The following is a 25,996-nucleotide window of genomic DNA, read 5'->3' on the forward strand; positions in this document are numbered from 1 at the left end:
AGTCACGCCACAGTTATAGGAACGAATGTGCTTTAACTGTTGATTTTGTCAGTGGAAAGATGAAACCTAATAATAATAATGTTTCGGGATTAAGTGTTGTTTCCTCTAAACTGTGGGGACTGAGTCGAGCACGGTTCTTAAAATGTTCGTCAGTGTTTTTGTTTGTTTGTTTGTTTGTTTGTTTTAGTAGTCGAGCTTCAGCTCAATAGGCTGTAATGAGCTGACTCCTGCATGACTTGCTCGACTGCGTCAGTAGCCGTGCCCAAGATAAAATAAAAAAGACAATATTTAACCGTAAGTTCTAACCTCCCTGAAGCTTCTTGTTTTTAGTAAAACAATTGACTAGTAGACTCCATTTATCTTTATCTTAACAAAAACTAGCACGGCATGACACAACGAGGCTACGTCATGCTGCTTAGCAACTAATTCGGGCTCAGTCACTTCGCGACATGGAAAGTAGCCATCAACTCGTATTCTTCTTTAGACAGAATCACAGTTAAACTTTAACCACAACACTTACTTGACAGCCTCTCTTTGTAGAAGTTTGTATTTCTCTGCAGAAGAATATCCCTGTCTTAGTTCCCCACTTAGGTCTGCAACAGAACTTCTAAAAGCGCTCTCAAACATAACAAAGGAGTCAAACAATACGTTGATGTACAACTCGTAATCATGCCCGATCTCCGGTGATTTACCGCTGACCTGAATCACTCCAGCAGGAATCGAGTTTATATCCTGTACCCCGTATGCGGTGACGTCACTAACCAACCAAGCACTGCTGTTATCGATGGCTTTCAAGTTCTGAATTGATCGAAAAATATTGTCGTTATGTCTTTCGCGAATGTGCCCGATGATAACATCGGGTTTTGCTTGAGTAACATTTTGCAATCTCGCCGATAGTTCGTCGAGATGTTCGTGGCCTTGAATCCATAATGTTGACAAAACACGCCATTTTTTGTCAAAAGCTAAGTCCGTTATAGCATCGGCAAATACATGCCCCTCGTATGTAGCAGATACTACTAAGCTAATTGTCTGCCATCCCATTTTCTGTATGATCTTTATCATAGCTTGCGCGTATTCAATTATAGAAGGTGCTGCTACCCTTGTAAATCCACCTGAACTTTCCTTTGAAAAAAAAAAACAAGAAAGGAAGTAAATATAGTGAAGAATATTATTCTACATGACACGAGCGTGGGACAAAGAAAAAATCTGAGTCCCAGACGGGAATCGAACCCATGGCCTCCCAGATACCGGTTGGGCGCTCTAACCAACTGAGCTACGCGAGACTCGCTGTGAGCTTGGCCATTTACTAAGTTGATATGTGACACGCGTCCTGCATACTGCTAGGATCAGCAATGTCGAAATCATCAAATGTGTAGTAAATAATAAAGATGGTAGATTTTAAGCTCGGTGATAAATAGTGAAGAATATTATTCTACATGACACGAGCGACATTGCTGATCCTAGCAGTATGCAGGACGCGTGTCACATATCAACCTAGTAAATGGCCAAGCTCACAGCGAGTCTCACGTAGCTCAGTTGGTTAGAGCGCCCAACCGGTATCTGGGAGGCCATGGGTTCGATTCCCGTCTGGGACTCAGATTTTTTCTTTGTCCCACGCTCGTGTCATGTAGAATAATATTCTTCACTATTTATCACCGAGGTTTAAAATCTACCATCTTTATTATTTACTACGAAGTAAATATACTTGAACACAAAAATCGTACGTCAAATATAAGTATTATGGAACTTTGGTGAAAAAAAAGAGGGTTATTCCCCTCCTATCCATGCACCGCCGCCTGATTAGCTCTGTTGGTAGAGCGCCGGACTGTTGTGCGGGAGGTCGAGGGTTCGAACGCAGACCGGAACGACACCTAGGGTCTTAAAATAACTAAGGACAATGTGCTGCCTTTGTAATTACATCTAAAAATGGTCAGACAGCCCAGTCTTCCCGGAAAACAACGATAAGCCGTAGATTCCGTCTCCTGTATCCTCAGTCTTACAGCAGGGGACGTTGAAGAACGCACACACTATTCGCAAAGAGTAGGGCACGAAGCTCCCGGTGTTGTGGTCTGGCCTTTGTGTGTAGTATAATTACAAAATACGTTTTTAAAAAGGGACGCTGTTGTAAAATCGATATAGCAAAAATATTTTTTAAATTATTTTAAAAAATTTTTTTTTTTTTTTTTCGGGTAAAATTTTTTTTTCAAAAAAAAAACAAAAAACAAAAAAAAAAAAAATAAAAAAAAGGGGCGTTTTTAAAAAATGAAAAGAAAAAGAGATTTTGATAAAAAAAAAATTATTTTAATAATTAAATTAAAAAAAAAAAAAAAAAAAAAAAAAAAAAAAAAAAAAAATTTTTTTAAAAAAACAAAAAAAAAAAAACCCCCCAAAAAAAAAAAAAAGGCTCAAAAATAAGGTCTGGCTCGCACAGAAAATAACTCACCAATGTCTTTACATAAGTGACACGAAATTACAAATTACTTAACTATCTGTCATCGAAAACGAATGCACGCAATGCTATTTCAATAATAGTCATCCATTGAAAAATATTTTTTTAAGCTGCTGAGCCATTTGTTTGCTTGTCTAACTCATTTTCGACGTTAAAAAGCCATTTATTTGCTCGCCTAATTGGTTTTCGATGTTAAAATTGCAAATTCTTGATTCTTGTCAAACGTCGTTTTAAAATATGAATCTGTGTATGATTTGGTTCCGTTGATGGATTCTTAAAAGATGTGTGTCATAAATAGCCTACACAAATTAAAGGCGAAATTTAAATTTAGAACATGTGCTTTTTTGAATTGATTATTATTTATCCTTTCTCCCAAAATCACCGGTCATGTCCAAGTTTTGATTTCAAAAATTTCAAGTGTAATAGTGAAACGGTTACTATGTCTATTATGGTCACCAACGAAAAGGTAAACTGCTCACTTAAAACAGGGAAAAGAAAAATGAAAATACTAGGAAATTCCGAATTCTCGAATTTCTAAGCGAAACGAAAATTGGCTGGAGAAATCGGACGATCGGAAAATTCAGTGTTCGATTGAGTGGAGCAATCTCAAGGGGAAGCACTTTTGGTTCGAGTTATCGAAAGTTTCGAGAAATAAAATCGACGGTTTAAAAAATCGGGGTTTCACTGTAATTTTATTCCTGATTTTGAAAATGAATATGGAAATTCATTAAATATATTCAGTCTAATTAAACCAACATAAGACTTGATGTTTTAACATGATACCTAAGTGTTGCCTGTGTTTCCTTCGCAAAACCAAACTAGAATAGAAATGTTACGCTTAAAACCATATTGACCGATCGAATCGGCAGCCTTTTGTTTTAATCTCTCGCAAGTCCGTGACTTTCTCTTCGCAAATGATACAAGACAATCAAGTGTTTTATTACTTTAAAACTGCACTCAGCGTGTGCGACTCTTGTGAATAATGGTCGCAGGCAGACCTTATAAACTGAAAGTATTAAAAAACTACAGGGAACCAGCACGGAACAAAAAATATTTAACACGTCAACAAGGCCTAAATCGTTTTCTGCTTATCAGACCTGGTTAACTTTGCATACTGGCGGGTGAAATACGGAATTTTGAAAAACGCGAGATTAGTACAAAATAAAAGATAAGTATCTGAGATTAGTTTAAGTTCTGGTAAAGAACCGTTGCAAGCTTTTTTTTATTTTTTTTTCTCCTTTAATTGATGAATAATTCTCGTCCTGTGTTTCTTTTTTATGAATGATAAAATGTAAACACAAGATTGATATTTACTTTACAAATATTAGCTAAATGTGCGAAGGTAGCAGTGTTTAAACATTCATTTCTCGAGTTTTGTACGCGTTAAGAACCCCAAATGTTTCGCGCCCTGCGACGGTCTCGTTATCACATATAATCGCAAGTTTCAGTTTAGAAAACTAATTTGATTAGTAACACGAAAAAAAAAAAAACGAAAAATAACCCTGGCGTAAACTATAGCACGGATTTAATTCACGAAACCATTGATATCGGTGTTTAATTTAAACTACGGTAACAAAATTCCCGAAAGTGTCGTTTTAGTTACACTTCGCATGTTAAGTTTTTTTGAGAGGTTGCCAATCGCATAAGATGGCCACTTAACGAGCCATCAAACGATAAAATTTTAAAATAAAAACACAGCAAGATAGGTTTTTAATTTACCTGCGTAATGGGAAATGCTGTTTGGCTCTGCAGCAATCCAATAGAGGGAATCGAGCAACTTTCCAAGAGTGTGGAATAAAGCAGGCCGTCTTCTGTCACATCGACGAAGATTATGCCTTGAGAATTGGAAGTGATGTTCGTTACTTTGGGAATGATGCTGCTCAAGCCATTAGCAGAAACGTTGGTCAAATTAGGTTTTGAAAAATGAAACTCAACTTCAATGTCATTTACAAGTGCATCGCTAAATGTTGTGTTTCTTGCGCGAAACATCTTTTCCGCCGAGTTGAAAACAAACTCCTGGTAGATATCATCGGCGTTAAAGAATACAGCGATGTCGATATCGTATTTATCTACCGCACCAGCATTACGCATAAGTAACTGAAGGGTGATAACTAAGATTAATTCCGTTGAAAAAGTCCTCGGAGCCATATGCAGGCGGGTCATTCACGGGAAGAAACCATATTTTTCGATGTTGGAAATACCCAAAGTCACTGACCAAACTGTAACTCGCGATGGTCGATGTTCTGCTACAATATACACGTATGTGCGATTTTTCATATCTGATTTTTACCAATTTTGTCCAGGTGTTTTTGCAGATCCGGCTCATATGCAACATTCAGTGAAAAGCAGAATTCTAACCAGAAATTTCTCATAATAATCCTATTACTTAATGACAGAAGCGAAAAGGCGTCAAGTGATTGGCTGGCATTTCATAACACAAATTCGGAAATTCAAATGACATCTAGTAATTACACGGGAAGATAGATAAGCGCCGCTCATAATTTCTATTCCATTTTTCCTAAGCCGCTTGGGTTAGACACAGAAAGCCCGCAAATGGAGAAAATTTTAGCAGATTCTTGAACAATCGGGCTTACAATAAAAAATACGCCGTACAACAAAAAGTCAAACACGTAAATTGTTTCCATTTCCGTTTAAGCGTGGCATAATGTCAGAGAAATTCACTAATGAGTTTATGTGATTGGTCGAGGAATATGAAAAGCAATAATACGCAAAACTCATTGCGCCAGATACCACCTGTACTGTCTCAAGCTAAAGCAAGAAAAAAATCTCGTGTTTCTGCAATATTTATACAAAAACCATAGCAAATAAAACAATGCTCTTAATATTCTTTTTATTCAGTCCACAAAGAATGAGATTCAAAATAAAAAATTATCATTCAATCTAATGAAATACTACCCAAAGTTGCTTTTTCTATTTTAGCGTTTAGCACTAAAATTTTGGAAATGAAAAAAGAAAATGAAATTCCTTATGAATACAGAATTTTAATATAGCCTTATTTTCCGGTTGCGTTTAAAAATTCATGGAAATGTTCAAAATTTGTGAATTGCATTGTATGTTTTCTTGGCGTGAAACCAGACACCCTGTATAAAACATTTATTTCAAAATAAAAAGTAACTTTTACAACGCTACATGTTAAATGCTGCTTTAAGTGATTAACAGTTCAGTAAAAAACGCTTCCTAACATCCATTCGACTGCATGTTTCTAATTTTAACTAGCAGATAATTACAGAAAAACATCTGCAGAGTTCGCATCTCGCCTACAAGTACTTATTTTTAAACATTTTTCAATTCCAAGATAGTGGTCAAAATTTAATTTCTCAATAAAACTTTATTGACTTGGCAAGCAAACAGCTGATGAGAATATAGGAATTCATCAGTAAGGGGATAGTCTCTTAATGTTTTATCAGAAAGTAGCATTCAAGAAATGTATAACTAGAAAAATAAAGAAAAATGTAAAGGTTCACACAATCGAGAAGGCCGAGAAAACAGCAGAGCGGAAACAAAAAAAAGAAGAAACCACGGACAGACTCGAGCACCCGAATGATCGCTCGTAACTAGAAAAATAGATTTCTAGCTTGTGGCTCAAAATTTCCATTAAGGTGGAAAGATAAATAATTGAGTATCGCGCAAAATTGCCATACAATCAAAGTCAAATCCATATATTTTTTCTAAAGGCCTTTTAAGTGCGCTTATTTTGGGGGGCATTTTATCTTCGGAAGAATTTTACGTTCAAAAAATGTTTGAGTTCAGTTTGGAAGGTATAAAATTAATAATTAATTATTGTGTCCAAAAAATTTTGAGTGTGTATTAGTCCTAGTCCCGGGGGGGGGGGGGTACTCCCTATAATGTCCTATACGGGGAGGCTCCGCCCGAAAGGGGTACCTTTTTCAGGCTTCAGTATATAAAAGGGTAGGGATTTCACAAGTTTAGGTATACGAAAGGGTATGGATATCTGTAATTTAGGTTTTTGAAAGGGCCTTTTATTAAAATATTTCGAACAGATGCAATTTATGGCTGTATTGTTTTAAGTTATGAAGCGCTACTTGAAAATGACAAGAAAACGTCAATGTTTTAAGTCTATACCATAACTTTTAGGTATATGAAAGGGGTACCTTTCTTCATTAAAAGGTATACGAAAGGGGTACAATTTCTGGCAAAATGGTATATAAAAGGGTAAGGGGTAAGAGCTCGGGGCGGAGCCTCCCCGTACAAAATTTTTTTGGGTAAATGTGAGAAGGCGCGGTGGACCAATGGTTAGCGCGCTGGGACTCCAGATCGAACGGTCTGGGTTGGAGACCTGGCCAGGTCACTGTGTTGAGGTCTTGGGCAAGACACTTAACTCTCATAGTAGCTGAAGGGAAAGCGAAAAACGCGGGCGACCGTCAAAGTAATGCTGGTGGGTAGGTAAAATGCGACGGACTTGCATTCCATTCAGGGGGGACTATAAATATTCCTAGCCGCTTAATGCTTTCGAAACTGGGCTAGCCTACGGCAGTATATATGGGCCACTTGGCTCGAGGCTTTACCTTTTTTGGTAAATAGTCATCTTCGATTACGTAGGACGAACAACAACAAATGGCTCTCGTAACCATGTGAAACACGAATTAAAGAACTTCTTAAAGACGTCCAGAGCATACAAGAACTGTATGAAAGGCTTTCAAAATCAGAACAAGTTATATAGTCTTTTAAGGGCTAAACATAAGACCATGGTCTTATATTTAAGGGCGGCGGTGGGGGTCTAGTTATCGACACCATTTTTGCGTGTGATTTCTGGCGGGCTGAGTCATTGTGAAAATTTTTGTCGGTATATTACTATTTCTCTCGTGATACTGTATGATCAGTCAGTTCATACTCAACTGTTATAGTATTATACCACGAAGAACAACGTTGACTGAGTACGGATTTTATTTGTGTAGAACAGTATAGAACAGCTTTGCAAAACCGCAAGATTAACCGGGAGAGATCACGTTTGCCCATACACGTCGGCCATGAGCAAAAATATGTTGCAGCAATAGTGAAATCATTCAAAAATAAGCGTAATATCATACCCAGACTTCCGAGGAGCTTCGAGACGACAACAACACGAGAGCCCAGTACTTGTACAAAAAAACCTCTAGCAATTATGGACCTCTTGGGAAAACGAATACATATTTTTATGGTTTGATCGTATCCAAAGTCGTGGAGTCGCTAATAAAAATCCAAGTTATGAACGATTTACAGGGTTCGTACTCTTTCGAGCTTTTGAAATTCCATGACTTGTCGTGACCGTTTCCATGCCTTTTCAGAGTTTTCCACGACCTAAATTTGACCGATTTTCTTGGAAATCGTCAAAAATTATTCTTGATTTCGGGTACGCCTTTTTTACCCTTTTCTTCACAAATACATGTATTACCTGCCTACTTTATTTTATATAATCAATACCATTTTCCATGACTTTCCATGACCTACACTTAAATTCCATGAACTTCCATACCTGGAAAAGGAAATTCTAAAAGTCTACGACTTTCCAGGTTTTCCATGACCCGTACGAACCCTAGATCTAATTTAAATAGTATTTATTTATTTTGTTAAGTAGTTATTTATTTATTTACACTCACGAGAATCTTCATGCAGTATTGAAGGAGGTGAGTTACGTGGAAGAAGAAGAAGTTTATCTAACGGAAAATGGCATCGATTTACTATTCAAGGAATGCTGAAAATTAGCATGTCAGTTCACAACTACGTGGACAAATCTCTATACAATCCTGGCATAAACGCACAAGGTTGCACCTCACTGGTATTCCTTGCTGAGTTTTCATCTTCGTTTTCTGGAATTTCCTGCCTTGAGATTTTTCCACCAATCATAGAACCGCTTACTGTCCCCTCAGTACTGAGAGTTCTTTTTCGTGCACTTGCTCGGAGATTGTACGGAGACGAAGAAGTCGCCGGTTGTAAGGTACCTTCACCGCGTGTACCATCAGCAGTCTGTTGGTTTGACGTGGCGAAGTTCTTCTCTTGTGGCGACTGAACAGGGTCTTCAATCGGTGGCTTGAGACACTGGAAAACACCGAGAGAGAGAGAGAGAGAGAGAGAGAGAGAGAGAGAAAATAGTTTCTGGCTATTTCTAAGAAAAGCCTCAGAAACGTTTCTCGTTTCGAAGTAGGGACGTCGGCGCAATTTGATAAAATGCCATTCATAGGTTTTCGTCTAGCGCGGGACAAACTAATTGTTTAGATAAAATGCCATTCATAGGTTTTTCACGGGACAAACTAATTGTTTAGATATATGGCGAACGAGCAATATCTCTCAGAAACATAGTATAAAGAATGTATTTTTTTAGTTTTACTAGAAGACTAACGACCCTCTCAAATCACTTAAAATTTGATGTGTAAATCGAATCTCGTGGGCTAAAAGCCAAAACACCTTTTTATTTCGAGACGATTTTTAGCTTGATGAAATGATCAAGGACAAATTATAAACTGTGAAAGAAATGTTAAAAGAACTGAAAGTGCTCTATTTTGCGAAAATTCTATCCGCCATTGTTGGCTCCTTCAAGGTATTTCGAACTTTTTTAGATTTCACAAAACTTTAAACTCGCAGAAACGTTTAAACAATATTTTGGAAAAAATAGTTCACCAAAGGTGTTTTTTTACACGGTAAAAACATCAGGTACAGTAATTATTAAAATAAAAATTTAAATACATAATTATTAATCTACACCTGTTTTCCACGAATGCCGTGTCTCTACTGCTCATTTAAATAGTTAGTATAAAGTAATTTCTTAAATTGATTAAGTGAATTTGCCTCCCTGAGATTGCACGGTGGGTTGTGTCTTTTGTGTCTTTTGAAGGAATAAAAGAAAATTCGAATTTTCGGTCCTGCCAGAGGATTCTCCATATTTGCATACAAGCGCTCTTTCCTTGCAGATCTACAAAGCCGTGTGCGCATACCATAATAAAATAACCGCTTACCGCTTGCAGGAGCAGCTTTGTTTCCTCCGTTAGTGGATCATGAGAGAACCTGCAAATGTCAGCTTCCCGACATCTTGAAGTGTGAAAGAACTTACATGGAAACGAGCTTAATGAAGGTTAAGGAATCAGTGACATAAGGCTCGCAGTCGCAGTCGCAAGTCAGAGTGTAAAAATATCTACAGTAAATATACGGGTATGTTTCTTATGTAATCTGTTGCGCTTGCAGTCTGTTTGGTATGTAATTATCGCTTTTTGTCACTTTTTTGTAGTTTTTTTGCATATATCTGTTACTTAGTTACACTGTACTTAAAACCCACGTAAGCAGTTCTAGTAGTTGTAGTAAACGTTTTCATTGTTTTCGGTTAAAAGGCATTGTTATTAGCGTAAGTAGTTCATGTATTGTAATTAGCGTAAGAACCTGTATTGTTTTTGTGTGAAGTTTCTGTATGTATGTCGGTACATTTGTATGCGTGCTGTATAAATCCTTTTAGTGTGGTTGCAAATAAAAAAATAAAATAAAATATACCAATAACCTAACAGGCCCACTACTCCAATTAGCTCTCCCTTCTCTTAAAGTTTTAGGGTAATCTATCGTATTGACGTCTAGCCTTGCATTTACCAATCAAACTTTACCTCTGAGGTGCCTCCTTTTCAGGCATCGCTCATTCCGCTCTAAACGGACAAAATACAAACTAAAGACAAAACAAACTATAGAACTGGTATCAACGTGCCTTGAGACGAGACTCGAACGTCGAGAAACGTGAAAAGGATATTGTGCATATAAATGCAATCATCTCCTGCGTAACAGTTGTCTGCAGACATCAAGTAAAACCTGCAGACTTCTTTCTTCTTTATTAGAGCAGATCTGTCGTGACGAAAAGAACAATCGCTGCCCTAAAAAAAGACAAATAAATAACGATTTAAGAGCTGTTTCCAGAAGAGTGTCGTAAAACCCCAAACCAAAGTTATCACCCCAGCCAATCACAAAGGACTCAGACAATCTAGTGAGCCAATAAAAAAACTCGAAGAAAATACATGTAGTCGGCTCGAAGCGCTGGAAAACGCGGAAGAGCGAATCACGATCGGTTTTGGTTTTACTTCTGATTGGATATGAAAGTGGCACGATTTTTTTAAACCAATCGCTAGGCAAAGTAATGCAAAAGCAAAGAAAATACAGATCTCTGTCGACACTCAAGTGAAAATCGCTGCACTATTAAGGGAACGTTCGGAAATATTCGATTCTGAAAATGAGTACCCTTTTTAATGGTTTTACTGTAGAATAATTTCGTTCTTTTTGTTACTTTGGGTAACCTTACTTATAAGGGTTCAAAAACTTGCAACTGTTAGGTGAAGTAACTTCACGTGATGTAACGCAACACAACACAACGTAACATAACAAATGGTAACGATATGTAAAGTCTGAGTTCTAGTACAATTGCCCATCACGCCGGCGTTTGTGTCCAGTCTCAAAAGGAGGACGCGACTAGGAGTACTTGTGAATGTCGGTACCCATTTATATACCTCCAGGGGGGTGGAGAGAGAGAGAGAGAGGCACTGTTAGGGTAATGTGTCTTGCACAAGACACTAACACGGAGTCCAGCCCACCAAGCACCGGGCTAACTACGCCTCCCACATTTGACAACATAACGTAGCATCAGTAACGAAACGTGACGTAGTGAAACGTAACTAAACGTAAGGTAAAGCCCGGACCCAACGAGGATGAGAGTGATGAGAGTTTAATCTCTCACTCTCGTTTGGCAACCCAGCACCTCACGACTCTCGGGCGCAACAAGAGGATGAGAGCCCGTTTGGCCCGGGGATGATAGTCGACGAACCCATGAGAGTCCACTCATCAACTCTCGTCCTTGTTTGGCCTGAGCTTAACGTTGCAACTCTTTAGTTTAATCTCTGTACCTTTCTGCACTTTCCTTCTCTGTAAAACGTGCAGATAGGTTGAGGGAGTGGTTCAAAAACTCGTCTTGTCCTGGGTGGCGGTTCTCCTCTACGGATTCTATCCAGTGCTTCAGCTTTCCTTTTTGCTTTCTTCATCTTCTTGTTGTGCTGTCCACCTCGTCGCTTCTTCAAGAAAAACTGCAAATAAAAAACGGGAAAGGGCTTGAAATGGCTTGTAACAAACTACATTCGTATCAATTACCATATTTCTCTGTATCAGCACACTTGTCATTCTTCATCGTACCCAGGCGCCGATCGGTCGGTTAAGGCGAGAAAACGGGGAGCGCATCTGTCCCATAATTCCAAGCAAACTGCGACAGCCAAGGTGAAGGACACCTGGCAATGAGGCAGCTTGTCAGAATTATGCAGGGCGTATGTTACATATGAACCTAGCTAACGGCCTAGCCCACCACGCATCTGTAGCTCCGACTGGTGTGCGAATTTTCATACGTTCGACTTCTGGCGGAAACTAGGAATTTTGTCTGTAGGTTTCTGCCCATGACAAACTTTCAGATACACCATAAGTTTTGATAACAATCCCTCTTTTCCCCCTTTAAGTTTTTAAATGGAAAAGAGTAGTAGAAGAGTGATAACATAACTGTTACAGTCTTTCTTTTTCCTTTAGCTTAATACACTGACACGGGAATAATTTTTAATAGTTTGTCAAGGGGGATACTGAATAAATGAGAGTAAAAAAACGTCCCCTGAAAGCAGGGATTTGGTTCAATGAACTAACATCTGAAATGATAGAATGCTTGATTTACAAGTGTCGTCTAACACTCTATGGATTCAAAACAACAGAAATTCACAAACAGAATCTACATGATAAACGCTTACCTTTTCACTAGCTGCGACTGTCAAATCCACAGCACAAGATGACACTAATGACAAAAGTGATCCCTCTTCTGATGCACTCTCCTGTGGCGGATTGTTTCTGAGAGGTTTCTTTGCCTCGGGCTTAGGCTTTGAAGAGGCTTCTGCAGATTTTTGCTGCGAAACAGGGCCTCGGTTCTTTGGCTGTACATGTACTTTGGCTTCTTTCTTCTGAGATGCAGGGGTAAGACTCTGTTTGGTGTTGGTCTTTTTTCTGCTTGTTGAATCATGGCTTGTGTTCTTTCCTTTAGCAGCCTTGTTTTGAACAAGAGCAAAGGCAGTTAGTCCATAACTCTTTTATTTCGAATACCGAACATTAAATTCTCCCCACTTAAGGTCAAAAATGTCTATTAATAGTGTTATTGAGGATTTGGTCATCCCCCTTCCCCAGACCCCTTTTTGTTTTGTTTTGTTTCTACTAAAGGCGTGTTGTGTGACAATTTCAGTAGCAGCCCAGAGGACTGCGAATGACAGCGATTAATTCAGTGTTTTTTTTTTAAATCACCATTTACTAGCATAGACTAGCATAGAAGGATTTCCAAGGACATATTAAAAATTACAACACTACAAAAACTACAAGAAAAAAAAAATTAAATTACAAACTTAATTTTAACCTGTTTGCATAGTTGTGCTCCTGTTTGAATTATTTATGAAAAGAAAACCTCTCCTCTGCAGAGGCTCCTTCAGTAAAAAAAAAAAAAAAAATGAAAAATGTGGCGGGGGGTGGGCAAGGGAAGGGAGAAAAGGTGGGAGACTCACTTTCTCTCTTCCCAATTTCCCCCGGGCACTTTCGTTCTCCCTCCCAAGGCTCCATGTGCTTACTTTCAACCTCTCCCGATTTCCCAGCCCGTTTGAAATATAAAAGACTGGCCTCTGCAGAGGAGAGAGATAAGAAAAAAGGTAAGAATAAGAGAGTCAGGAATTAGAGGTAATAAATTTCAAGACCTTTCCATAACCAAATTCACTTTATCGTAAAATCCACCATACTGATTAGATATGTAGTAAAAAAAAATGGATGCTGTAAATTTCACTGCAATACTGTTAAGCTTGTGAGCCTAATACAGCAAAAAGGCACAAACATGTAGAAAGCCCTATATTTGCAACATTAGTCTCTGTACTAACAATATTGTTTATGCAAGATTTGAGGTTTTGAACTTGTGTATGTTTTTAAAAGAGCTTTCAGGGTTTTCGTGCACTAAGAATTATGGGTAAATGTACTGATTGCCATCTTTTTCCATACTATTATAATAGAATAAGGCCTTACATATAAATACTAGTGCAAAAATAGGTTCATGTTCTCACAGTACTGTTATTACCATTAGGAGCAACACGCTTGATCACACAAACCTGTTTTGCAGCCTTAGCTCTTTTCTTGGAAGCTTTCTTTCTCTTATTTTTTGCTTTTCGTTTTTCCCTCTGCTTATTTCTGGACTGTTTCACTCTTTGGCCAATTGTGGTATCTTGATAAACTGTTATTCCACCAGTTGGTGTTTCAGTATCAGAATCCAAATTCATGTCCTCAGCTTCATAATCACTCTTCTCTTCCTCTTCCTCCTCGTCAGAATCATCTTGATTGACAGGACAGAAATCATATTCTTCTTCCTCCTCCTCTGACGTTGAGTCATCCATTACAAGCTCGGCATACTCCTCGCCACTGTCATTCACTGGATTGTCTTTGGTGCTAACATCCTCACTATCGTCATCACTTGCATGGCCCTCCTCCTCCTCCTCTACTTCCTCCCCCTCCTCCTCATCGTCATTATTGCCATCATCATCATCATGATCACCACCATTATCATCATCATCATCATCATCATCATCAATACTCGAAGAACTTCCACTATCACTATTTTTATCATCATCGTCATAACAATAGTGGCATCGCAGCCTTCCAAACTGACTTCCTTTACATCATCAACATTATTATCATGGGCATTTTGCTCATCAATGCTACAGTCAACCTCGTGTTTCCCATCATCACTGGTTTTAAGATGCTTGTCCTCCTGGTCAGTAACATGTTTTTCTTGACAGTTAATATCACTGTTAATGTCCTGGTTAGGTTCTTGAGATAACTGACCGTTGTTGCCTTTAACAGAGCTTTGTTTCATAATATTACAACTTTTTATAGCTAAATCATGTGACATGTCAGGTAATTTCTCCATCTCTGAACTGCTGCTAGCTTCTAGCTGAGGGTCCACAATAACTGAGTCATTTGATCCAAGTCCTTTTTCAGTTTTCCCCACAGGTTCCATACTGATTTTTATTTCTTCTGGGTCTGCACTAGGTGGTGCTCCAACATGATCTTTACGAAGGACCTCACCAAGATTGTCATTAAATTTAAGCTCTTTATTTCTGAGTTCACTCCCTTTCTTATTTGGAGCTTTCCCAGGAGGGTCAATTTTTGAGCCTTTTATAAACTCCCCTTGAACATCCCTGTTAGGTGCACTTCCAGAGTCCTTACTCATCTCAGGATCTGTTCTTTGCAAAACAATGATTTTGTCTTCTTTAGATACAGCCTTTGTAGATGCATTGCTTTCAGGTTCAATGAAACTGTCATTTGAATTTCCACCTGCAGTGTTTTTGTCTTTTTGCATTATATCAATACTGCAAAAGGTTAATGGGGCCTGTCTTTGTTCACATTCCTCTGGTGCAATTCCTGACACCAACCCTTTGCTGTTCTTACTGGAAACTTCTGATTGTATTATTGGATCACTTTCTAGTTCATGACAAGGAATGGTTGAATCGTCTTTTGTTGCAAGCTGGTGACAATCAGAACTGATGCCTAGCTCTTCTACATGTACACTTCCCTTGACACTCATCTCTGACACTGCAACAGCATTTTCTCTGCCTTCCCTGCTTATCAAATCAATACCAGGTTCTATGCTTTTGCCAGCATCATCAGCAGATCCCAGCATAGCTCTATTCCTGGGCTGTGGAGCAGGAATGGTTACCAATGTTCCGCCTTTCATTACTTTCTTGACCCTGGGTTTTGGCTTTAACGGCGGGGGGACCTGAATTTCTTCATAGCTCGGTTTTCGTGAAAGTACAGAAAATAGCTTATCGCTACTTTTAGTGCTACGAATTTCAGGCATTATGCTTGGCACTTTTTCTTTTATTACGCTGGTTTCAACCTTTTCCACCTCTTTATCATTTCTGTTGACGATATTAAAAGAAGGAGGATTGGTGGGCCCTCGAACACCTCCTTGGTTAACCATGCTGTGTGGAGATGCTGTATTCTGAACATCTTCCACACTTTTCCCCGTCCTTGCCGCTATCTTTGCCTTGTTAACTTGCAAGAGGAAGCCTGGAATCATCAAATAATTTGTCCTCAAAAATTCGTCAAGAGTTGGACGGGCTGTCGCCGAGTGCAGAGGGGACTGCTCGAGTTTCTCCCTCAAGCACGAACTCGAAGCTTCTGATCGGGGCCACGGCTCTTCACTTGGAGGGAGAGGAGACGGAGCTTTGGCGAAAAGGTCCTTTAGAGGCATAATGTGAAATGTTATAGGCAAAAATCCCGCAAAATCAACGTGCGAAAAACGTATGAAATAACAACAGCTCGTCCGCCATCTTGATTAGAACGCTGACCAGTAACGAACGAATACTCACACACGTGCTTGTTTGTCAGTTTGCTTACCAGTTTCCATTGCTAATCAACAACAAAAACTGATTCATTTTTACACCATTCGTTGAAAACCCAGCAAAAATGAGCGGCGGCGTATACGGAGGAGGTAATAGCGGTTATTTCTGTGTAACTTTGAAGAGTTTTCTGTCTTGCTAAGTTCACGTAAACGCTTTCGTTTGTAGACGAAGTCGGCGCGATTGTATTCGACATTGGCGCCCATTCAGTACGAGCCGGCTACGCGGGTGAAGACTGCCCAAAGGTAATTTGATTTGTGTGTTGAGAGTTGTAGTTTATCTGATCTTGCTAGGGTTACTTGGAATTCAGAGAAACTTATTAACGACTTTTGCTAATAGTGATTTATTTTGAATGACATTTGCATGGGCATTTATTTTTCGGTTGAAGTGACGGGGCTCATATTCCCGCAGGTTTCGTTTCAGGGACATTCCTTAATATCCCCCCCCCCTCCCCAACTGAACATTAATTTATTCCCTTGAAAAAATCAAACTACTATTTTCACCCAAAGGCCTATTCTTTTCTCCCCAGCTGCTTAGCTTTTGTTGTTGTTGTTGCTGTTGTGTGTGTGTGTGTGTATTTTTTTTTTGGGGGGGGGGGGGAGGGGTTATTATTGTTGCTATTTTCTGTAGTGGGGCGGGGGGGGGGGTCCTTTAATTGTCTGCCATTCTGTTAACTGTCACAATTGCAATGTTTTGCAAATGACTGTGCCAAGGTCATAAATTTTTAACTTTGTCGTTTCTTGTTCAGTACGATGTCCCTACATACACTGGCATGTTGGAAGAAGAAGTTAAAGATGAACTCATGGACACAGATGTCCCTAGTGAAGGTAAAAATTGCTGGGTGTTTGTCACCCAGGATTTAGGGTGATAGCTAGCCTACGAACAGGCTTTCCTGTGAGCGCCGGCGACAAGGTGCCCCCATTTGCCCTGTCGGCCGAGCACTTTCCAGAAAGCCTGTTCGCAGGCTAGGCCATAGCTGTGAAAAGTGATTCCTTCTCGCTCGTCTGATTTTTTTTACAAAAAATGTAATGCTAATTATAAATCTAGTGTTTCATTTTTTTATTACTTTGTTGCAGAAAAACCAAAACTTCCTGAGAAAAAGTACTACATTGACACAAATCAAATTCATCTTGCAAAAGAGAACATGGAAATAATAAATCCAGTTAAAGATGGCATGAGTGAGTATTGATCAGGAGTATTATTAGGGCCAAATAACATGGTATGATTTTGCCTACAATAATCGCATGCGATACGTTTACGCCATGACTACAACACAAATCCTGTTATGTTAATTAACCTACCTTATCCTTACTGCAGACAAGAACACGTGTACATGTTTTGTAATTGTTACTTAGTCATGTCGTAAAAAAAGTTGTACCATGCAAATCAGCTCTAAGGGAGAAACACACATGTCTTTCTTATGACTGACCAACTGACTACACAGTTACATGTGAGTGATAAAATAGCCTACACTACTCAGTACATATATACTGTAATAAACTCACCACATTGAGTACATGCACTCCAGATTTCTTTCTTCAATATTGAGGAATCCCTTTTTTTTCTAATTTGGGTTTTTTTGACCTGCTTTAATTTGTTTTATAATATAGATAGGAGTCTACGCGCGCTCTGATTGGCTAAAAACCTATGTTTTATCAGAGTATAAAACATAGAAAAATCATGTTTTATTGTTTTTCGTCAGCTTTCCTCGAGTGCTTCGCGCGTCGTTGACTGTTCGTTGGCTATAACCACTCGTATCCAACAAGGGCGAATGGAATAATTGTTTTATTAAATTCCTTTTTAAGTATAAATCCACTGGACATTTCATTTTGATGTAAACGAAGTGAGGCGGGAAAAATTGTGGCGCGGTGTTCACCGCTTGAGTTGAATGAAACTCGCAAGGAAAGCGAGCGAGAGAGTTTTCTTTCGAAGATTTTCTTCCACAATCTCCTCTTAAATCGTCTATTCATGCTGGAACTTGATTGTGACAACAATTAAGGTTTACGGGAATATCCGAAGCAATAGCTTTTCTGGAAATTATACGCCTTGTTCAAGTCGAACGAAGCAAGGGACGGATGTCATCGAGACTACTATATTATGCTGAGACGAAATTGCACTCGGTGCAGTCGGTGAAGTTTATCGAAGTTCAAAAAGACAAGATCAAGATTAAAAGGTAACAAACTTACCTGAAATGCTTAGCCTTATTTTACGTCGAATACTGAATGAAATTGTGTCAGTTTTCTGGTCTTCCCGTAAACTATTTTCTGCTTTTCATCTTTGTAATACTCGCTCTTGTTGTACATATTTGTAATTAAACTTTTCACTCGCGGTGTCTAAAATCTATATCATAAAGCAAATAAAGAAGCCTAAGCCATGTTTTATACTGTCATAAAACACGACGGGCATTTGAGAACACTCGAGAAATGTAGAAAACATTCGCCTGCGGCTCATGTTTTCTACATTTCCCTCGTGTTCTCAAATGCCCGTCGTGTTTTATGACAGTATAAAACATGGCTTAGGCTTCTTTATTTGTTAAATAAATAATATATTTATCTGCTGATTTTTATTACAATGCAGTTGAAGACTGGGATACATTTGAAAAGTTGTTGGACTACATCTATGCCAAGGACATCAAATCTGAATCAGCCCTCCATCCAGTTCTTATGTCTGAAGCTTCTGTAAGTACAATTTAATGCACAAAAAGAAGACACAATATGAGTTTATTTAGTTATCAAAAATGTGGATTGTCTGCTTCGGTCATGCCTGAGAGAAATGACAACCCTTAACTGATGGCTGAAATACTACAGTGCATATAAAACCATTGCTGCATGCAATATAAACTATAATTAATTACAGACAGTGCTTAGGAAATAACTCTTTAAATTTACGTACAATGCTCATTAGTTTATGTGAAATGTTTTCAGTGGAATGTCCGTCCAAAGCGAGAGAAACTCACAGAGTTGATGTTTGAAAAATACAACATCCCAGCATTTTTCCTGTGCAAGAATGCAGTGCTGACAGCATTTGCAAATGGAAGGTCCACAGGGCTTGTGATAGATTCAGGAGCAACCCAGACCAGCGCTGTACCAGTACATGATGGATACGTTCTTCAACAAGCCATCGTCAAGTCTCCTTTAGCTGGGGATTTTATCACTGCTCAGTGTCGGCAGATGTTTGAGGAACAAAATGTTGAAATTGTTCCACCTTATGTCATAGCCAGTAAGGTAATACATGTTGCATAATTAAAATTAATACTTAACCACTCCCATGAGGGGCTTTGCAGGGCCAATGTGAATAAACACTGAAACAAAAATTTTGAATTAACATGACATGGTTAAAAATCCCAACTGGCAGGAGGCAGACTAGTTGGCTATTTACAAATGTGGCCAAGAAGTTGAACTTGGGAGACCTCCGGATTTCAAGTCCAGCGCTCTAACCACTCGGCCATGCAGCCTCCTTAAATTAAGGCACAAGGTGCCCCTTACTTCATGTGTACATAATTTCAATACAATTAACAAATAAAGAAGCCATAGCTACCTACTATATTGCCATACATTGCATTATCATGAGCTGCATGATTACATGTATGCATATGAGTACTCTCTGAATTGTATGACATGAGGTCGATCCAGTTACTAATTGATCATATCAATAACAGAATTCGAGGTAAGGAAGTCTTTCAGAACCTTTTTTAGTGTGAAAAGGCAATGGTAAATTCAATTGATTGTAAAAACAGTGGGAAAACAGCAAGAAAGAACTCATTTATATGCGTGTGATTGACGCACAAATGGCGTAGCTGTCCAATTACAGGTATCCAATTTAAAGTTGTCCTAATTGGATACCAGTAATTGGACAAGCACGTGATTGCATGCCAATTACGCGACAAATAGGTGGCCCTAGGCTATTGGACAGAACTTTCTTGGAATGTTGCTAACTATTAATATTAATTTTCTATTGTTATTTTAGGAAGTTGTAAAGGAAGGTGAGCCTGCTAATTTCACAAAGAAGAATAACCTTCCATCTGTTACTAAATCATTTCACAGACACATGGTGAATGTAAGTGTTTATATTGTCCTACATTTGCACCTGTGTGGCTTTCTGACCTCTTATTCTGTACCTTCCTTTATCAAAGAAATAAAAAAAAAACACCCATGTGCATTGTTGAGTTATACAACCTGTATAAGCACATGGCAATCTTTAAGAACACGAGAGAAGTGAAATAAGAATACTTCTCGAGTGTTCTTAAAAATTCCCAAGTGCTATATATAACTTGACAATACGCAAGGTGAAAATATTTAATTTGTTTTATGAAATGTTAAGAAATTGCATGCGCATAAACTTGTGACGTAAGCCCCATCCATTATAACTCGATAAAGCATGCTGGTGATGTAAGCCGCGTGCTTTATGGAGCTATTATGAAGTCTAACTGACCAATCATAGCACGCACAATTCCTCAAACATTTTATAATAACACTTAGTAGAAACTCAGAGCTCTGTGTTCTATTGGAAATCCGCGAATCTGATTTGTTCTCCCACTGTTTTCTATTCGCCGATAGTCTGAAAACAGTCGCGCGCGCGAGAATCTCTTTAAGCGAAAAATTTTCTTGATTTTTGTCTTCAAAGTGCACATTATTGTAGGTTTTGGACTGCAATCCTTTAGAGTTTCTACTAAAACAATTAGACTACTCGCCCTCGTTTTCTATGAGCAATAGTCAACTCGGCTGCGCCTCATTGACTATTTGCTCATAGAAAACTCGGGCTCGTAGTCTAATTGTTAAATAAAACACAACTCACATCCTTATTAACCCACACATTCATGATTGTAACTGAACCTAATTGCGGCAGGTTGCTATATTTAGAGCATACATGGCAAAATGTTGTGAAACTGATAGCTGATATGCACTGTACATGTAATAAACATTATTATAGCATAATTATTCATTAAATTGATTTACAGACACTTGTTTTGGCAACTTAGGAGGCACAGTGACCTATAATGTAATTGTCAGTGCCCTTGACTCTGAATTAGGTGGTCCAGGTTCAAGCATGTTTCAGGGTCACTGTGTTGTGTTCTTGGGCTAGACACTACACTCTCATAGTGCCTCTCTCCCCCAGGTGTTTAAATGGGTACTGGCTAATTTAATGCTAAAGATAACCCTGCAGTGGTCTAGCATCCCATCCAGTAGGGAGAAGACATGCTTTATTGTAGTTGCTTCATGCCATATCAGAATTAATGGGTTAAACTCTGGCCTGTTGGGAAACTAGGTCTACACAAAGACTTTTACCTACATGTACCTATGGACCAACTGACTGATATACCTGTATAGAAAACCATGCACCTTCTCCAAGGGTTGACAGGGCCCTCCTTTCAAGCCTTGTAACAGTTGCTGCAAGCAAGTGGAAATGGGAACTTCAATAGTGCATGTAATTGATACAGTCATAAATATCATTTTATTAAACAATCACTTTGTTATCTTTGAACACAGGAGACCATACAAGATTTCCAAGCAAGTGTTCTTCAAGTGTCAGATGGTCCTTATGACGAAAGGTTAAACATTTGGCAATGTTTTCTTTTAATTTGTGTTGATGCCATTTTTTGAGGTCAGCATACAGCGGTTGTAGTTGTCAAATAGCTGGGATTGTTTCCACAACAGTGTGCACTCTCATTGGCTATGTTGAGGTCATGTGACAATAACAGTAAAACTGTTTCCTGCTGAAAGTCTGAGCTGGTTACATTGAAAAAGTCTGTGATGGACTGTAAGAGGGTAACAGCAATGCACAGTTACCTGCAAATATCGACCAACGACTGCCATTCTTCTAAATCATGTCTTTGCAGTGCTACGTAATAAATCACTCAGGAAACAAGTTAATTCTGTTTCCTGAGAATCTCATTGAGATTCCTAGGAAACAAAATTAACTGTTTATCGCAGGACCAGTGATTAAATGTTAATAATTGCTGTTGTTGTTGTTGTTTTTCTCTTTTTAATTTTGTGCATCTCATACTCTCATACACTGTGCACTCACTGCAACCATGAAACTTTCTACATCTTGTGAGTAGAGTGAGTGGTCCTGGTTATTATCAGAGTATCATAGCACAGAAAAAAAGAGGTTTTTATAGGCAGAATTCACTTGTTACTTTGGCAGAAAGTTTTCCATGTTTTCTTCGTTTTTTGTATCATTTGCTTGTTTCTCTGCATGTTGTTTATTATCTAATATAATTATTTCTTTTGCTTTGCTCTGTTTTGCAGCATACTAGGCAATATTCCAGGAGTAGTGTATGAATTTCCCAATGGCTATAACAACACATTTGGTGTGGAAAGGTTTAGAATCTGTGAAGGACTCTTTGATCCTTCAAATGTTAAGGTCAGTAGACATGTTATGATGTATCTCAAGTAAGGTGTACTGTTAGCAACTACTTAATTCATGTAGCAGCACATCACATTCACAAGTCAAGAAAAAAAGTAGATGAATATGTTACAAAATACATGTCTGCTGGTTCATTCATGTTCTAGGACAAGACACTTCAAAGTGTCCCTCTCCAACAAGGAGTATACAATGTACAGGGTTGACACAGGTCAGAAAAAGGTCAGAGAAAAATCGAGTTCTTGAAGATCAGGGAAAAGTCAGGGAAAATTGACACTGAAAAAAGTCAGTAAAAATTAAAATTATTACGCCTCTAGTTGGTTAATGCTATACAGTAGATACCGAGAGGTAAGCTGAACATTAATTTTATGTGACTTTAACTTATCTTTTACAGTGCATTTAATGTAACATGTTGTGCCTTGCATTATATTTCCAGGGTATTGAAGGCAGTACCGCCATTGGTGTCACGCAAGTGGTCACAACAAGCGTAGGAATGACCGACATAGACATAAGAGCAGTAAGTGGCTCTGTCTGCTCATCAATCGATATTTCATTTCTCATAAAGATAATGATACAGAACAGTACACTAAAAGAATAATAATTAAAGGGCACGGTGCAAAAAGGGCGGAAGTGATTTTGGCTAAAATTGAACACTGGCAAAACAACTCAACATTTCAGATGTGGGTATGTTTACGTATGTGAAACATTGTACTGTATTTATTTTTCCTGGTTTTTGCTTTGTTTTCAATAAATAACATAATTTTATGCAATTTACAGTGTAAGCTTGAGTTTTCAAGTCAGCGTTTTTAGAACTTACCGGTAGTTTCTTTGTTCCATTTAAACAAAATTGGTACTTAAAATGAGCGTAAATTATACAGCTGAATAGCGCGGCGTACGCAACAGTACCACAAGAAACACAGTACTACCTGTACCAGCGTTCATTTGAATGGTCACACATAACGGTTTTCATTGACACAGCCAAACGTTAGAATCGAACTTTACAGCACACAGTAACACAAAAGTACTACTAAGTACTACTTTCATTTGTGGAATGAATGGTTACACTAGGTTTTTTCCTCCACTTTTTACACCATATAATAACAGTCTGTTGCAGTGTAAGGCTAAATATCAACTTTGTTCTCACAGGGTTTGTTTGGAAGTGTGATTGTCACGGGTGGTAATACTCTCCTGCAAGGATTCATTGAAAGACTCAATCGGGAACTTCTCTCCAAGACACCACCGGTAAGAAATTTAACACCCACGAGATTGTTCATTGTATGAAATATGTCTTATGAGGTGTCGAAGGATGCCTACGGTTTGAAAACTATTAATCGATTACCAATAATTGTTGGTGATTGTTTACTGCAAGTTTACCAACCAAACTCTAGGACGGCATGTTTCGCAGAGGACTTTGACTTAAAATGTGAATGTCCGGATCATGTGTGGAACTTCCAGACTCTGAATAAAAATTTTCAGTGAAATTCAGTACTAGTCGACATTGGGATTTTTAGAGGACTGAATCCGTTCGGTAGAGAAGACCGCTTACATGTACTACTGGAACTGATGGTGCAATTTCACCTATATTTATTTGAGGTTCACGTTGTGAAAGACGCAGTGGCCTAATGTTCAATCCGTCAGAGGCCGGATCAATTCGATCCCAGGCCAATGTATTTACTTTAGTGAGATTTTGGGGCAAGATGCTTCACTTTGGCAGCCTCTCTCACATTTCCCAGGAGTATTAATGAGTGCTGGCAAATTGTTAGGACATTTGACAAGAATGCTGAGGGCGAGCCTACGATTGACTAGCATCTTAAGGGCTCGAGACTAACGGTAGCCAACTAGACAAAGGCTAGTAAAAATGCAGTTTTGGCTAGTAGGTTTTGGCCTTTCACTAGCCAAAATGGCTAGTGAAAAAAATGAGGCATTAGTGGCAAGAAACCACATTTATTAAAATCGTCTCTCAGAGAATATCGCACATTGTTTTCACCTCCTCCCCCCCCCCCCCCCCCCCCCTCGTTAAAAGAAGAACTATGCTTAAAAATTGTGGCTAGTAAAAAATAAGTTTTGGCTAGCGAAATCAAAGCTGTCACTAGCCACTTGGCTAGTTAGCAAAAAAGGTAATCTCGAGCCCTGAATTCTTTTCTAGGGAAGTAGCAATACTCATGATTGGTTCATGCAGTGAAACCCGGCGTTAAGGCCACTTTTGGTTCTAAGACACACTGTTATTTGTTAAAAAAGTAATGTGTACGTTTTTTTTTATATTGTCTTCAGAGCATGCGATTGAAGCTGATCTCTAATAACACAGCTATGGAGAAAAGGTTTAATCCTTGGATAGGCGGCTCTATTCTGGCTTCACTCGTAAGTTTTTAATTTTCCAAAACTGGCACTATTCCAACACTGCTAGTTTACCTTGACTTGTTCGAAGATTACAATGAAGTTGTTTCGTCTTGTTGTCGTCGTGTCTTTTTTTGTTGTTTAATCCTATTTTATTTTTCTTCAGGGTTCATTTCAACAGATGTGGATATCCAAACAAGAATACGAAGATCAAGGGAAAGGATGTGTAGAAAGGAAATGCCCTTGACTCCTTTTAAAACAAGAACTAAACTCTAGTATATTTTGTATCAAGTGTACCATAGCAGACTTTGCTCGCGTCAAGGGCATCTCCAGAGCTCTTTAAGATCTCTTTTTATACCAACAATAGGCTTACTTTAGTCTTTATTCTTCTCCGTTAAAACCTAAAAGTGCGTCATCAGCCACTCGCTTTCCCTGTATCCGTGCTATTCATCTTGCCTGTAGTCCGGGCATTTATCTGCGGTTACGTAACAGTAGCTTTTTTTATCCAACTACACTCCGTCGAGCATTGTAAGGACCGAAATGGCTAGAAATTTCTCAAGATATTATGCTGTAGGGAAGCCGGTTTATCAGGGTTGTGTTTCGTGATTGCGTGCAACAAAAACACGGTATAAAGTCTGGATTTGGCGAAAGAAAGACGGATAAAAAATCTCTTTTTAGGTGTTTTAGTGTGCAGTATTGACCAGTATATTTTTACTTATCATTTCAAGTGGACTGGACCTGCAGGCTCGCCAAAACACTAAAAGACTCGTAATCTGAATTACATTGTTTTTTCAGCGATGCTACACACTTAAAATGTCTAATAAGATGTATTTATTAATAAACGAAATATGGAAAAATGAAATCATTTCTCCCAAGACTGACGTTTAATTCTGGCGTTTTGTCAAGGAATTGCAACTGAAACATATCCTCACTACGACAGAAAAAAAAATCCATTTTTAAAACTGAAGGTTTTAGGGATATCAATGAGTATTCAGTCAATAACGAACCAAATAAAACGCGCGCCCATGCGCAGCACGCGAACTTTGTTATTGGACACCTTGTAATAGGACACTTTGTTATCGAACACTAGCTGCGCGCGCTCCAATTTGGTGAAAAATCGGGCGTGCTAACAACTTATCAGATTCGAGAATTTTGCCATAGTTATGATTAACGGCGTTCTTTATATAAAAGCGATGCAATTTGTTTATTCTTAGAGTTGCGCATTTTAACGAGCACACTTATTTTTATTTGTTTTAATATCATAGCATTTTTATTCAGTAATATAAATAGAGATGATACTACTACGCTCTTTAATAACACGCGACAAACGACAGACATCACCTTTTGAAACGGTTAAAGTGAACTTCTGTTTCCTGAGAGAGCCGCTACGACGACTGACAACAGCGAAAAACGTATC

At 38.6% G+C, this 25,996-nt stretch overlaps 2 protein-coding genes and 1 pseudogene across 3 annotated transcripts in view; 1 reads left to right on the plus strand and 2 right to left on the minus strand.

The window, feature by feature from the left end:
• The window catches only part of LOC144650419 (glutamate receptor ionotropic, NMDA 2B-like), a 10,175-nt gene extending 5,416 nt beyond the window's left edge, over nt 1-4,759 (minus strand). The window contains exons 1-2 of the mRNA XM_078510090.1: nt 4,169-4,759; nt 521-1,122 (exon numbers count right to left, since the gene is read on the minus strand). Coding sequence (XP_078366216.1) covers nt 521-1,122; nt 4,169-4,612 — 1,046 coding nt within the window. The 5' untranslated portion in view covers nt 4,613-4,759. The remainder of the gene's footprint in view (nt 1-520; nt 1,123-4,168) is intronic.
• Nucleotides 4,760-7,390: 2,631 nt separating this feature from the next.
• Nucleotides 7,391-15,821, minus strand: LOC144650416 (uncharacterized; annotated as a pseudogene). Its single transcript, XR_013570106.1, has 6 exons — nt 13,594-15,821; nt 12,211-12,501; nt 11,335-11,511; nt 10,194-10,314; nt 9,421-9,527; nt 7,391-8,506 (listed from the first exon to the last, which is right to left on the minus strand). The product of XR_013570106.1 is annotated as an uncharacterized LOC144650416 (transcript).
• A 38-nt stretch (nt 15,822-15,859) lies between these two features.
• On the plus strand, nt 15,860-25,444 carry LOC144650433 (actin-like protein 6A). The gene is made up of 13 exons (XM_078510111.1): nt 15,860-15,974; nt 16,051-16,127; nt 16,631-16,709; nt 16,959-17,060; nt 18,460-18,560; nt 18,807-19,106; nt 19,849-19,938; nt 21,369-21,430; nt 22,131-22,245; nt 22,682-22,762; nt 23,392-23,487; nt 24,517-24,603; nt 24,746-25,444. The coding sequence occupies exons 1-13, from the start codon at nt 15,950-15,952 to the stop codon at nt 24,824-24,826; spliced, it is 1,296 nt and encodes a 431-aa protein (XP_078366237.1). The 5' UTR covers nt 15,860-15,949; the 3' UTR covers nt 24,827-25,444.
• Nucleotides 25,445-25,996: the final 552 nt, after the last annotated feature.

This window comes from Oculina patagonica, chromosome 4 (assembly GCF_052425735.1).
Source record: "Oculina patagonica isolate OP01 chromosome 4, crgOcupat, whole genome shotgun sequence".
Taxonomy (NCBI): Eukaryota; Metazoa; Cnidaria; class Anthozoa; order Scleractinia; family Oculinidae; genus Oculina; species Oculina patagonica.